This window comes from Columba livia, chromosome 4 (genome assembly GCF_036013475.1).
Source record: "Columba livia isolate bColLiv1 breed racing homer chromosome 4, bColLiv1.pat.W.v2, whole genome shotgun sequence".
In the NCBI taxonomy this organism is placed as follows: domain Eukaryota; kingdom Metazoa; phylum Chordata; class Aves; order Columbiformes; family Columbidae; genus Columba; species Columba livia.
In genome coordinates this window covers 8,283,565-8,298,627 of record NC_088605.1, presented here as the reverse complement: position 1 = coordinate 8,298,627, position 15,063 = coordinate 8,283,565, and the positions used below count along the sequence as shown (strand labels likewise).

Genomic DNA, 15,063 nt, shown 5'->3' with positions numbered 1-15,063 from the left:
TGCTCACACTTGCATTATTTGTGGACTGTTACTGAGGGTTCACATGGAGTAGCGTAGTGTATTAATATCTGTAGTGCAGATCTTCTCAGACACTTCAGCATTTGAAAACTCCTGGGATGTGCAAAACAGAAGTTGGAAACCAGTAACTGAGTTGCTCCTTACTTTGCTGAACTACAGTTCAGGTCAACAACAACAAATTCTTCAAACTAACATTCAGTTTTGTTATTTATAGTGTAATACCTGAGACCTCTTTATGTTAAAGAAATTTTTTGCTGCTTGAAAGCTGTGTGGTGTTAAAGCATTTTTCTGTATTCTAATGGAACGGGTAGCTAGACGGGTGTTGTAAAACTTGAGGTCTCCCAGTGCCACCTCTTGAGGTGATGTCTCCTGCCTGATCAATTCAAGTTTCTTGAGTAACAAATTACAGATGGTTGGGTGTGATTGGGAGCAAATTTGGGCCATGAGAGGGAACTGGGTTGTCTGTTACGCACCAGATCTCATATCTCTTCAATGCATTTCTGTGCTCTTTCAGGACAGATAATGTAGCAGAATACTTTAACTACTGTCTGTGAGCCTGCATACAACTTCACTCTTGCTTAGCACTTCCTGTAATTTGGCCTCATTTTAGACTTTTTGGGTTTTTTATGGAAATATCTGAAACGTGTATTTGTCATAAACCGCTAAAATAAGGACATGCGCATACATGTTCGTATTCAGTACAGTTACACAATGGTCTTCTGGAGGGTTATGATTTTGAGACAAAGACTGAAACTTTTCTTATCCCACTAAATTGGTCATAGTACTTTGTCATGAGGGGGAGATATTATTGTAGTCTGAAGAATGACAGTAAGGCTCAGGGAGAAGTGTATTTCATGTTACTGTGAGCACTGAGATGTATGGATATTTACAGAACGCTGCTAAGCACTGGGGTTCTAAATTTAGCAGCATCTGCAGTTCACCAGTTGTACTATTTACTGAAAAATATTTGGACTACCATAGGTTCCTTGTTTTTAATTTCCACAGTTGTACGCAAACTACTGTTAGGGTGACTTCCCTGTGTGCAGATTATAAAGCTCATTAGATCCCTGAAATGCCATGAAGTAGCATCTTAATGTAAGTGCTTTTCACCTGGCCTGAGGCCTCCAGCGAGAACGTCACACTCGGGATCATAAAAACAAACCTACTAGTTTGGCTTTTTATTTTTTAACAGGGCAACCAGATGTCTGAAACTTTTCAGAATAAACCTTGAAGGCAAGTAAGAGGAGATTTATTAGCTGTGTGTGTTTTGGGAGCAGGATGTATGGGAGGGATTTGGATAATCCCTCAGCTCCAAGCCCATAGGGTTTAGTGATATAAGAGTACGTCAGTATTTCAGTTTATCATGGGGGAGCAGCAGCATGTGTGGGGTAACCATTGTCACTGCCATACAAGTTAAGGGTTAGTGCTACATGTTTTTCAGGCCTGAGTGTTTTTAAAGCGTGTGTCTGTGCCTTTTTGACTCTTCTCATTTTTAAGGAAAGTAGGTGATACTACATCTTCATTTCCCCTCTGGCTTTTCTTCTCTAGCTGATGGAGTAAAGCAAATATTTCAGTAGTAGGGCCAATTAATCTTCATCTGCATTTTTTTTGTTTTGTTTTGTTGTTTTTTTTTTTTTTTTTTTTGCAAGCTTTAGAGTAAAATAATCTTGTGGGTCTTGTATAATCTGAATCACTTGCTGTAGTGGGAGTGTGGTAGGCTTAGGTTGGCGGTATGTATATTTATTCAAACACTCATTCTCTGTATGAATTATTATTTATAATGAATCTGAATTCTGAATCTTGCTGGAGGCTTTGTATACTAAATAAATACTTCCATTGGTTTTAAATAGAATATTTATAAAAACAGTATGCGGAGGTGGAAATAACTTGTATAGGACCTGAGCTCCAAGCTTTCAGTATTATCATAGACTGAAAGATCCACTGATGCTCCTAAGTGGTGAGTGCACACTAGGTTTTGTTCTGCTCTACTTAAACAGGCAATAATGCTTAGTTTGAGCTAGCATATTCTTGAGATAACGACTGTTAGCTCATTTAGTTTGTAGTTATAGCAGATGCAAAGGGCTTGGTGTTCATGTGTAAGAAAAACCTTCATATACCAGAGTTTCTGTTCCCCAACACTTTGCAACATAGGCTTGTGCTTTCTGCAGTAATGCTGAGAGAGAGTCCAAATTGTACATTGCAGTGAGATGACTGGCCATGGGCTGATGGCTCATTCAAATGGAACTCCAAACATAGATGTAAATATCCTTCAGCAAGATTAATGAAATCCTTGCCTGTCATTTAAATAGTTGTAGATTATTTTAGGAAGGAGAACGTAAGTAACAAAAGCATCTTGAAAAAGCAGCTTGGTGCAGCTCATCCGTTGTCCTGTCTGACAAAGATACTCTAGAAGATGCAGGATGACTTCTCCGTGATGTTAATGTTGGGTCTTCCTTGAGTCTGAAAGACAGGTATAAATCGGGGTTTGTACATGGATTGAGTTCTTAGCCATAGTTTTCTGTGGTGATATGTTCCTTGTTTTAATTAGGGATGACCTGGAAAAAGTCTCTTGAGTTTACTTGACTTTATAAGCTTTGACTAAGGCTTAACATCCCACATCTCCACTCTTGCTTCGCCGTTTTGGAAGGAGACATTCCTCTTAATTCGAAAACAAACCCAAACCACTTGATAGTAACTTGAGAAACAAAGGGTGGTATTTATTACAAACAACAGTTTATCATGTAACAGAGTAAAATCTTCCGTTTCTAATTGGAAGTTTATTAAATGGTTTGAGGTCTTTATTTTGTATGTGTTTCATCCAAGCTGGATGAATTCTGCACCTGAAAAATGAGAAAACGCTACAGCAGAGTATTACCTTTAACCTCTTCCCAGCACGTCATCTGCCTGCAGATTTTGCAAACTGGAAACCACCATCTAAAGCCAGAATATTCTCTTGGGTTTAGTCATGGTGCTTCTCCTTGCAGGTTTTCTCCATCTCACACTGGATCCTTTGAACAAGGTCTATTTTTTCAATCAGAAAACTCAGTACTACTTGTTCCCTGTGAGTTCAAGAGATTTGCCAAAATGTGTTGGATTTTGTTAAGTAAAACTGAGTCCAAAGGCTGAATGTGATGGTTGAGGCTTTGCTTCCTTCTCACAGGAGCTCTTGCATCTGAAGTGTGGGAGAAGAAATGAGTGTGGAGGATGCAGCCTTATTTTAGTAATGGTTTATATTGTCACAGCTGTCTCAGTGACCAGTTAGTGTTAGAGTGATGATGCTTTAGGGTCAAAATGCAGTGAAATTCTGGACTCCGTAGTGGTTTTCTGCATTTGAAGTGAGTGGATCTGATTCTTAGTCTCTTTTATCTCTGGAAGCAATAACAACCCAAATCCCAGTTTTTCCTTAGGATGGTGGAACATAGTCCTGTCTTGCACAGACAGTTTTTTTGAGCTCTTTATTGCTTGTGCTTCCTGAGCCTGTGGAATATCTGAGAAATGTGACTTCAGTGGCCATCAGTTAATATAAAAGATGCCTTGTAGTGTATTTTTCTTGTCCCTTTTTGCAGTTTTATGCTGGAGTTGTGGTAACCTTAATCTAGGCTTGAACACCTCATACTATTGAGGCTTCCTTCTAATATAAACTGGCTTATGAAAGCACCGCATGGAGAAAGCAGAGAGATGCTGTATCTCAATAAATATCTCTTTAGTCTTTAAAAGAAACTCTGAATCGCAAGTGTTGGGACCAACCTGTTTGGCTTCACTTGAAGTTCTAGCATGTGTAGAGGGTCTTGTTGAGCCCTACCTTATTTTTGTCACTTCTGAACTCTTCGGGAAGAGGAACGACTATTTAAAAAGGGTTTACTAGATAATTGTGATACAAATTCTATAGAATACAAACTGTGGTTATAAACCCTGCTCTTTCTTCATCCCTTTTGGTCAGAAACCTTTGCTCTTATACACTATTTTTACACTTCCGTACTAGTTAATTGTGCATTAAGAAAGGTTCGCTGAAGTATAATGTACTGGAAACTGAGGTGTCTAGCACCTGTCCCCCAAAACATTGATGGAGAATTCTATAGCTGCAGGAAACTTTTTAATTAAAGATCTGTTTTTTTGGTGTTTATTTTATTTTTTTTTGGACTTTGTGGAATTTTGAAAGGTTGCAGAATAACCACTCTGCAGATTAGTGCTAAAAAAGGATAGAGACCAAATAGTTCTCTTTAAATGCCTGCTATGGAACCTTTCTGGGCTAAAAGTTATTATTAATAGACTTGTGTTACATGGAATGCTTAGCCTCCCTCTGAACTTCTTAGCACTGTGGCAACTAATGTGTAGTTTTAGGAGTGGAATGTTCTTTTTCCATTTGGAAGCTTGAATTTTACATTGCAAGAAACGAGACATTATGTAGCTTTTTTCAGATGGCATGAAGTATTAGTTTACCAATTTCTAAAAAGTTTGTCTTTCAACTTAGTCTTGCTTGAAGCATAACTTAGGCCAGATAATGCCCTGTTAAAACTTGATCAGTTTTGCATGATGTTTCAATTCTGAAATGCTTTGCGGATGCTGCAGAAAGTGCCAGCAGACAAAAAAAATCACAGCATCTTTCGTCTAGAGTCAGTAGCAAAATCATCTAGATGTGGAGTTAGTCCTGCTGGCATGATTAGCTGCTTTGGCTTGCTGAAGCAGAGATAATATTTTAAAGGACCTACTTATCTGAATTGGAATTTTGACTCTAGCTAATGCTTTTCTTCTACTGGGAGCTGGCTAAGTATGTCTTTATAGGGTTGTGGGTAATAAGGGTTCAATGTAGGTCTGAGCAAAGAGTGGGAAATAATATGAAGGAATAGAAAAGGGGCAACGATCCTCTCTGTTCTCACTGGGTAATTTTAGTACCATGGGCATAAAAAATGGAATTGGGATCAAGAACACCTACATTTGTGTTATGGGAAAATCATCTAAAATCTTGTGATCTTTTCTCCTTCATCCAAGATGGAACTTCCAGAGACAGAGGAGAAATTGTTAGAAGTGTTTTGAGCTAATGTAAATTTTCCCAGCGAGATGAGCTGTTGCTGGAACATTTTGTCCTGCAGGATGCAGAGGAGGAGGAGTGGGTTGGAAATGAGTCTGGCTGCCGTACTCTCTGAGAGCCAAGAAGAGATTTTTGAATTGGCTTTATGCTCTTCATCAGGACTCTTCATCTCTTTGAAAGTAGGCTGTCAAATTGGATGAGCCTCTGACATCCTTTAATTGACTGGGGGGTTGGGCAATACATATTTTTAGTCGTTTTCCCAAAAAAGACCTCAGTGATGTCACTGAGAAGATACGGAATTCGTGACATGAGCACTTTTCTTCTCTCTCCACCCTTAATTTTGGCAGAGATTTTACAAATCATTACTACTTGTGGCTCAACTTTTAAAGAATAAAACTTCTCTTCTTTAGTTGTGCTGTAGAGATAGAATAATAAATCTTGGACTTCAGAATGTGTTGTAGAACAAAACTTTAAATCAGAGATAGTGGTGATACTGATTCCATCACAACTCATTTTCCAAATGTGAGGAATGTTAGCTTTGGCTTGCGTTGGGAGTTTGGTTTTTCTATTTTATTTTTTATTACTTTTCATTAGTCTACTTTTCAGCAATAAAAATAACTTCTTTTCCTCCCCACCTCTCACCTCTTACCACCTCAGCTTAAGGAGATCCTGGTAAGATTAAGTCTCTCCCAGGACAAAGACTGACTAACATCTTTTGTTATGTGTATTTATCTTGGATGGCTCAGCTTTCTCTGCTCTACCTAATCAGGTTCCATAGAGGAGAGTGTGCTAAGGGAAGGATGGCCGCAATCTTGTAGGACTTCATCCAACTTGGAGAACTAAGAGCTATTATTATTACCTCAAGTCTTGGAGAATCTTAGTGTTTGAACTTGCATGCCCGGCTCAGCTGCTACCTGTAGAGACGTGGTGACAGCAGAGGTGTTTTTGGGGTACAGGTTGTACGGAAAGCGGGGCATGTCCTTGCAGAACTTGATTGTGCCAAGATCTCTGCGAGGCAGCTGAAGAGATGCAAATTCAGCAGGATCCACGTTGCCTTAACAGGGATGGTCAAATGGTTCCTGTTACTGAAAATCCAATTAGTTTGAAGTGCCAAGCAGTTCGAGAGGGTTTCAGCCTGATAAGCAGAGAGGGTGTGATAAGTAGACACTGAAAAAGAAAGTTAGCTGCCTTCCAGATGTGGAAGGAGAGCATGGTGGAAAAAGTACATAAAATAAATAGCTTACTATCTCTGTGGTTATATTAGATACATACCACAGCACAGGACCTTGAAAGAAACAAACAAAAAAACACTTAAAAATGTGAAAATATCATGAAGAGTCTTCTGGGTTATAAGTCACATCCTTCTAGGAGATATTGAGAGCCAAAAGCTTGTAAGGCTTGAAAATATATATTGATATAGGTTTAAAATCATAACGGTATAGTGAAGATAAAGTGACTTTTAATCTCCTGTCTCCTAACAACCAATAATAATTAGCAAAGATGAGGGAAATAATTGCTAGTAGAGCATAAATAGCTGAACTAGAGTGAGCTGGGACTTGGGTCAGTTTGAGTGCTGAGGCTGCAGGGGTGATCTCAGATCCCTTTGAACTGGTCAGTTTGACTAGTCAAAGGAGTATGGGTTGGAAAAACAGGAGCAAAACGTGTGAACCTTCTTCCTAATTATAGGAGAATGTGCCTGGCTCAGTGTGGGAAGTGCTGTAGTTGGACAGGCACCTCGACAAGCAGCATCAGCATCCCACAACATGTCTGCACAAGTGTTTGTGTCCAGTTCATGGTAAACCAGACTGGGGAACTGATCCAGCTGGAAAACAACCTCTCCCAGAAACAAAAGGAAGTGTTTTGGTTTTATCCAACTATCAACATCCCTTGATGTAGTTGTCTGTGTTGTAGCAAAAACACTTGTCCTGGCACACTGCTGTGGGCAGTGAATAGCTAGAGAAGAAAATGTGTTGATGGTTCTGATGGCAGCCAAGGTCTATCAAACTGCAACCTAGAGTGGCTCTCACTGGAAGAAGTGTAATGGTAGACACATTTTTTCCAGTTAAGCATTTGTTATCTTGTCATTAGCAAAAAAGAACCACCCAGTAGGAGCAGATGTGTAGTGTAATAGTTAGTATGGATGTCCACAGCCTGGTGGCTTGCTTTGGACCAGTGTACTGAGCATCTCATGGTGGCTGTGGTGCACCTTCTGGCTTCGTTTCAGAGTGGATTATTTCTGGTGAGACTGGTCCATGCTGTGAGATGAAACACATTAAAGGAGGATAAGGAGGGAATTTACTTCCAATGCTTGCTTCTGGTCTGAAGTAAAACCCGTACTCTTACGGTTTGTGCTTGGTACTGAGAAACTGATGGGGGAACAGTAGAAACTGGAAGCTGATACATGAAGGCATGTCTGGCTAACACCACTTTTTCACCCTTGTCCCTTGTAGCCCTTAAATAGATTTAAAAATCTTTCTCAGTGGAGCATGTGTAATTTAAAAAAGTATTGCTAGTAAGTGTGAGTTGCTAAAAAGAGAAACCTATTTTTTGGAATTCCCTCTTTGCTTGTGTTTCAGAACTGGTTGGGTTGCACACAGAAAGGGCCTGCACGGTTGCAACTACTTGCAGTAGCTGGTAGGATTTAGGAACGTGGATAACTATACAAGGTAGTCTGATTCTGAAAGTGCCATGTTTCTGTGGTTTCATTTGCCTCCCTTTTATCCTCATAAAACTGAATGTATTGGGTCATTAACAGAAGATTAATGCTCTTCTGTCCATCTCTTTATTCTATCTTGTATTATGCCGACTTATATTCAAATGTTTCATTGAAGTTTTTAGTAGGAAGAACTAATCAAAGTATAAATACATTGTCGTTAACTGATTACACATCAAAACCTTTTTCCTCCCCTGTCCTTGGTAGTTTTACTGGTTTTACTTTTTTCCTTGAAGGAAAAACCACACATTCTTATATGGCCCTTCCAAACAGAAATGTAATTAAAGAACCAGCTGAACAGTAGCCTCTTAGTTGTGGAAATCTTAACCCTTAACATGAATCTGAAAGTCTTCGTGCCAGTTGCTAAACTCCTCAGCTTCAGTATATTTTCTATCTATATATGGACAATTTCTGACCCTAGTCAGCATTTCTTTTGACTTCTATTCTGGATTTATAGGTCCAGTTTTAACTTCACCAGGTTTAAAGGGGATGTGACAATGTTCAGTCGTTCTACTCTCAATACTGCTCTGTTCACACACTTGCCATTAAATTTGCACAGCATTTTGTGAGCTGCACTTTGCTATGTGCTTACATTGAAAAGGGTAAATGCAACTTCTACTGTGAGCGTATGAGCTTGAGTGTCTTTGATATTTGGCTTGGTGTAATTTCAGAACAAGTTGTGGTAAATATTTCAAGGTGCTTTCCTGAAAGATAGGGCACATTCAGTAAAAACAGACAAGTGCAGATACCTGGGCAGCATCAGTTATGGTTGAAGAGTGCTTGTAAGCATCATCTCATAGAGCAAATAAAAGTAGATAGGAGAATTGGGCTAAAAGATGGGCAGAAATTATAATTGCAGGACAGTTTTGAGGCTAAAGGAGGCCGTTATGTGGCAGACTTCTATGAAGGTGAAATAGTGTATGGTTAGCATATGAAAATCATTTGAGGAAGTACTTAAAGGCAACAGGTTTAGAAGATAATCAAACATTACCATTAATACTATTAATATCTTAGTTTTAGATGGGTTTAACTTGGGACATGGACTCAAGTGGCTTTTTTTCCTTGTTAGTACTGATTATTTAAGTAGCTGATCAAGTAGCAGCATGGAAAATAGTCTGTTTTATGGAAACATTAATTTAAAGTTATTTTCTGCTATTCTCTCTTTTTTACCTTAGACTTTAAAACATAGCAAATGGACATAAGCTTCTGGTGCAGAAGCAGTGTTCCTTCCCCAAGGCTCAGGTTGCCTTGTTTAAATTTGTAAATACCTGTGTATGGATCTCTTCCACTTTTTTTTATTCCATGAGCAGTCACTGAATACACTTGACCACTTAAATCACATACACAAATGATTAATGCATGCTACTAATGGACCATCAGCATGAGTTGAGGAAAGATGTTTTGATTAACACAGTAAGGCGAAATTATGGGAAGAGGAGTTCATTGAAAGTAGTGTGAAAAATTGCGATTAATACTAATGTAGACTTGGTTTTGAAAACTGGAAGTGAGTTTGAGATCTGTGGTGAGCCTGAAAGACCTGATGACAGAAGAAGGAAAATGAAGAAGCTCAAGTCCTGTGGGTTTGTTCTGTTTTTTTCTTGAGAACTGGAAAAATGAGGAGGATTTGAGGAAAGTACAGAGGTCCATTTGCTGTGGTAAAAGGAACCAGCTAATAAAGACTTTTGGAAGACAGTAAAGAACAATATTGCAGCAGTTACGGGTTCCTGATGCTGAGGGAAGAGAGGGGAAGAAATTATATAGAGGATGCTTAGGATAGAAAGAGGCAGCTGGTGAACCTGGTGCTTTTGATTTAGATGACTGCTCACAGAACAAAGGTATCTAAGCTTTTGTCAGTGATGCTTTTACGTGTATGGTAATCTGTCCTGCTTACAAGCTTAAGATCTGGTGTTTGCTGACAGGTAGCAATTACATAACCTTTAAAATAGAAGAACCACAGGGAATGTATTAAAAGTAGGTGAGGGTTTGGAAAGCTGGGAAGCGTTTGAGCTACCCACCACTCCACTCTGCTTTTAAGAAGTGTCTAGTGATGAAACAATGTGGTAGAAGGTCTTAAAATAGCAAAGAGCGTTAAACGTTCAGAACAGGGTGGTAAGTATCTGCATGTTTCGTATGCTGTTCTAGTACACCTGGCTAAGGCTTCAGTAGTAGTTTAAATGAGGGAAAGCTTAAGCCCTTCCTTCTTCCTTGGATAAAAATCTGAGGTAGAATCAGTTTAATAATAGGAAATGGCCAAATAACATCCTCGTCTTTACTATGTATGAGTCTCATCTCCCGTCTGAAGTTGTAATCAGTAGTATTCTTTCATTAATAGAGCCATGTAATCTGAAATGCCGGGCAATAGCATTGGTCACAGAGTGGTTTACTTGCACGAATGAGCGGTCCAAACATGAGTCCTGTTGTTACAACACTAATTGTGATATACAGAAGAATTTCTCTGACTTTTTCCTTTTTCTGCCTCAATTTTACAGAAAACCAGACATGACACACTGACGGCATTTGGAAATAAACTTTGCGATAAGATGGAAGAATAAATCTCGAGACTTAACCAAAACAAAAATGGCTCATGAGTATTGAAACGAGAGACCGAAGAGCCTCCAATACTTCTGTGTGAGCAGTGGAAAAGGAACAACTACCATGGTAACACTAATAACAGAAAAGCTGCAGAACCAGAGCTTGGATGATCTGACGTGTAAAACGTACAGTATTAATCTGGTAAGGATCTACCAAAATAATACGTAAATGTGAAATGCAAAGTAGGTTAAAAGTAACTCGAAACTACATAACAAATTCAAGAACGTAGATCAGTCAGAATTCGGCTGTTTAAGTTAGGATTGGTTTGCAGGGTGGATAACAGTTGTAAGGGGAAGAAGTGAAGCTTCAGTGTATGGTCTGTCTTGAAGTGAGAGTTTCTTAGTTTAATGATATTTTTTAACCTTCTAGCTTCATTTTAAATAATCAGCAAAAAGTCTGTTATCTTCACAGAATAAGGTTTTCTAATAATTGAAAAGAACTATTAAAACTTCTCAGAATTCTTCTTTTCCCTAACAAAAAACACAAATGCTCGTATGTGGTGAAGTTTTCTTCATATAGCTAAGTGCTTGATATCTGATGACAGTATTTACTTACAGAAGTCACTGACCACCATGTAGGTAACTATGAGCTCTGGGCAGGAGGAGAACAGGTCATCAGGTAAATACACCTGAACTGAAAGTCAGGTTACTGACTATCAGACTTGTTGATGTTAGTAGATCCTATTTTATCAGTGTCTCAGATGCCTGGTGCTCTGAAAAGGGTTGTAATATTTACTGGAATATTTTTTTTGCTGGTTTAATCTGTGTATATGGTTCAACCATGTTATTGAGACACTAAGGAATCTATTCTCTTCACATTTCACTTGTGAAAACGAGCTATTATCTCTGCTGCAGGGTAAGTAGTGCAAAATTGTCTCCTGTCAATTTGGGTCTCCGCCTGAGAACATATTTTTCATGTAACACACTAGCCTTGTTTCACTGACTTTAATTGCAGTGGCACCTTCTGTACATCAAACTTCAGGGTACCGATGGGACACAAAAAAACTTAATTTGACTAGATGTCAAAGTATTGTTCAACTCCAGTGCTGTTATTTTTTTTTAAATGATGAAAGATGTGAACATTGGACTTGAATCATGCTCAGTTACTTTACCAGTAAGATTCTGCCCCTGTAACTTGTACTTGAGTAGCTGAGCTGCTGCTTTATTTACTGCACAAGTCCAAACCGGGTGAAGCGTATCCTGAATACGATGGAGTTTGAGCACAACCATCTGCAGTTCTCATATGGGAAGTGCGTGACCCTTTGTCCAGTACTCTGTCCTGTAAGGATGTCTAATAGTAGACATTAATCAAATTGTTTTATTTTTAGAAGTGTAACAGGTCCATTTAGAGTTCTTCTTACAACTAACTTGGTTTTACTCTCTTCACCTTAAATATGTGCTATTCTTGAAAGGCATATAGAAGGACTTGGGATTATGTTAACTCTTGTAGAAGCGCTTACTCAACTTCGTTTCAGCTAGCTTGATGAAGCACTTGAAATATGAAGTTTGTAGGGGACTCTGCTGTGTTCTTGATCTGGTTTTGGACCAGAGACTTAAGAGAGCAGAGAAAGATGTTTCACTGCTTTTATATCCTGTGGAGTCTATACAGGAGTGTGTTGGCATGCTGTAGTGTGTTGTGGGTTTCTTGTGTTGTTTGGGTTTGGTGTGTGTGGTGGATTTTGTTTGGTTTTTGTTGTTAATGTTTTTTATTTTTTTATTCCTGTCCTTATCTGTACTTACAATAAAACAGGGAAAAGAATGAGTAGAGTGGAATGGAAAACGGCAGATGATGTCTCATTAGTTGTCATCCACACCCCCTCCTTCTCCTCCACCTTAATCTGTCAAATCATTGGTTTTGTAAATGCTTTAGTCCTTGGAGAAAATGCATTCTGAGGCCAGGGACAGGTTCTGTTTATACAAAATTGCAGATTGAAAAAGTGTGGAAATCATGAAGTATGGTGTAAAAGTCAGAAGAAAGTGTGAATAAAAGTATGCAACTAGGTTACTCCCTCTTGAAAAGGATTTGTGGGAGCACATGATGGCTTCTTGACTAAAGCATCATCCTAAGATAATAAAAACCACACTTTTCCACTAGTAAAGGCAACTACTAAATTTTAATAAGGGAAAAGACTGTTAGTGGGGGTCTTGAATCAGCTCTAGCACATTTAGACTTCTTGGCAAGAAGATCATAGTAATGCTGTAGTTTCTTCTAATAGCAACAACAATTTACAGCAATTCTAAAATGGTCTTGCCTGTACCTTTCATTACTTGTGCTGGCACAAAGTTCTGTGGGGCCATGTGGTGAGTCCTCTTGTGAGCTGATGGAGGATTAAGAGTGACCTTTTTGGCCTGGGTTAATGTTAACCCTTATCAGTTTAATGATCCCTTTCACAGTGTGTCTGCACTGTCCTCGCCCTGGCACAAATAGATAAAATAGCTGAGGAAAAGCTATTCTGTAACACAGCTCAGAAATGAGGGCTATAAAAGAAAGAAAAGTTAGCTCTTTCAAAGCTGTTTACCTCCTAGCTATCTGAGCTGGGCATAAAGACAGCATATATAGGACATAATATGGTTTTTCATTTGTGTAACCTATATGATAACTGAGTACCTTTCTTTACCTCTTGCCTGAGTACGTTGTAAAACACTGACTGTAGCCTTTCTTACTGCTCTGTTAAATGACATGCTAATTTTCCAAACTGGTGTCACTAATTTTGGCAGTACACGCTCTTTATGTTGCACAGTCTTGTGCTGCACCTGTCTACAGGAGGGGCCGAAAAAAACCAACTCAAAGCAACACCACAATTTGCTTTCCTGCTGTAGAAGCAGGAAGGTTGTCCCAAGCTTTTATCTCAGGTGAGCACTGTAGCTCACAAGGCAGAGTAATATCCCTAGTTGGTTGACTCTCCCTCACAACAGTGGGATGTTCTGCAAGCATATTATTGGTTTAATGAGTTGACAGCATCATTAAATCAAGTAGTTGGTGTTTATTTCCTTGAACATAAATCTCTTGAACCTTCTTGAGGGTTTTTCTGTATGTTCTGGCAAAGCTCGCACTTTTTTGGTATTCATGTGGAAGCTGGTGTTGGTTTGTGAAAAGCAGTGTGTGAGATGCAAGAATTCAAGGTCAGGTATTAAGAAGGAAATAGGAGCATCTCCAGATGAGCACTTGTGGAAGGAAGAAGCTCTGTTATAAATCTACTCTGTGCATGTGGGTCTTCATGAGTTTTAATTTTAAAGCTGATTTGTGTTGCAAGACTTAGAATTGGGCTGACTTCCTTGGATGGAAAGCCACTTGCTGAAAGACTTGAGGGCTGAGTCTAAGATGTGACTTGACTTAATCACTTCTTCACATGCTGGAAAAAAGGTCAAATACTTCTCACTGCTTCGTATCTAGTCGTATTTGAAGGATATCTGGTAGAGAGATGGAGGTCTGGCGTGGCCTATTCAAACAGTGAAAGTCACTTATATAGATGGTGGTGGTGAAGTTGGTACTGGAATAATTAATGCTGACCTTCCTGTGGCTTGGGAAGAATGCTGAGAAATTGAAGAAATTCAAACATATGTAAAAATCAGATAAATAAATTTTAAAATCACAAAGATCAAGAAGTCATTCTGAGAATAATGAGGAGGACAGTACAGGCCATGAAGTTCTTCATGTAGTTGATTGGAGTGTATGCAGAATAGCCAGAATTATTTTTGTTATAGTTGGGTCTTTGCTAGCAAAGAACCCTTAAACTTGTGATGTAAACTATAATTAATTATTAGTCTAATTTGTGTGCCTCTTGTATTTACTCAGTTCAAGACTAGGTTTCTTTTGAAGTGAATATTTTAACAAAAGAACAGTTACTAAGTCTCAGTAAACCAATTTAAACTTGCAGTACTGTCCTAAATGTCATAACACGTGATTTCTTTTGTGCATTTGGAGAGACTATGCTCAGAAGAGGTTCTGCATTTGAACAAGCATTTCAAAATACACCCACTTTCTTGCACGAAGCAAACAATTCCAACCTTAGGTGGAACTTGTGGTTTCACTGTTTTGCGTGTCTCTATCATGAAAAAACGTGCTTGCCTTCTTTTTGTGAAAAGCTCCCAAGAGGCATCAGATTTTGGTGCTTTTTTTAAACATCAGAAAGCAGTAGTTGGAAAATGGACATGCATGACCTCTCGATTTCAGGAAAATTGCCTTGTTGAATAATTTGGCCTTATTCTAAGGAAGATTTCCTTCACACGTAGGGTAGCAGACTTCCCTATAGAGGTTCTTCTCTAGTATAATTTAAAAAAAAGCTCTTAAATGAGGAAGCTTCAGGAAGCTCATAGCACAAAGGGAATGACTGGGGGAGGGTAGAGCGTGGCCAGCCCAGGGGAGCTGATAAACTGGTTCAGTGCCCTGTGACAGTAATATCTAGTGGGACTTCTGCCATGTGCTGTAGAGATAAGAAGATCCTCCCTCCTATAAACAATTTACAGCTTGATAGAGTCAAGTCTGGACTTCCAAACATCATTAAAATATACTGCCAGGTAGTGTCTCCAAGTATTTTTAGTTTCAGTTCTAGAAAGCCAAGTACATATCATAAAGGAGATTCTTTATTCTCTCTTTAGTCATCCTTGAGCCTTCACTGGAAATAGTGCAGCTCACTGTCCCTCTTCTGCATGTGGTGTCAGGTGTGACATTCTTAGTGAGGGTTTTTGGTCTCAGTCTCCAAAGAATTAGC

General features: G+C 38.9%; 1 protein-coding gene across 4 annotated transcripts in view; it reads left to right on the top strand.

The window, feature by feature from the left end:
• The window catches only part of FAM53A (family with sequence similarity 53 member A), a 70,374-nt gene that overhangs the window by 11,650 nt on the left and 43,661 nt on the right, over positions 1-15,063 (top strand). For all 4 annotated transcript variants that reach the window (XM_065060338.1, XM_065060336.1, XM_065060337.1 and 1 more), the window contains one exon: positions 10,250-10,493. In XM_065060338.1, the coding sequence (XP_064916410.1) occupies positions 10,416-10,493 (78 nt within the window). In that variant the 5' untranslated portion in view covers positions 10,250-10,415. The remainder of the gene's footprint in view (positions 1-10,249; positions 10,494-15,063) is intronic.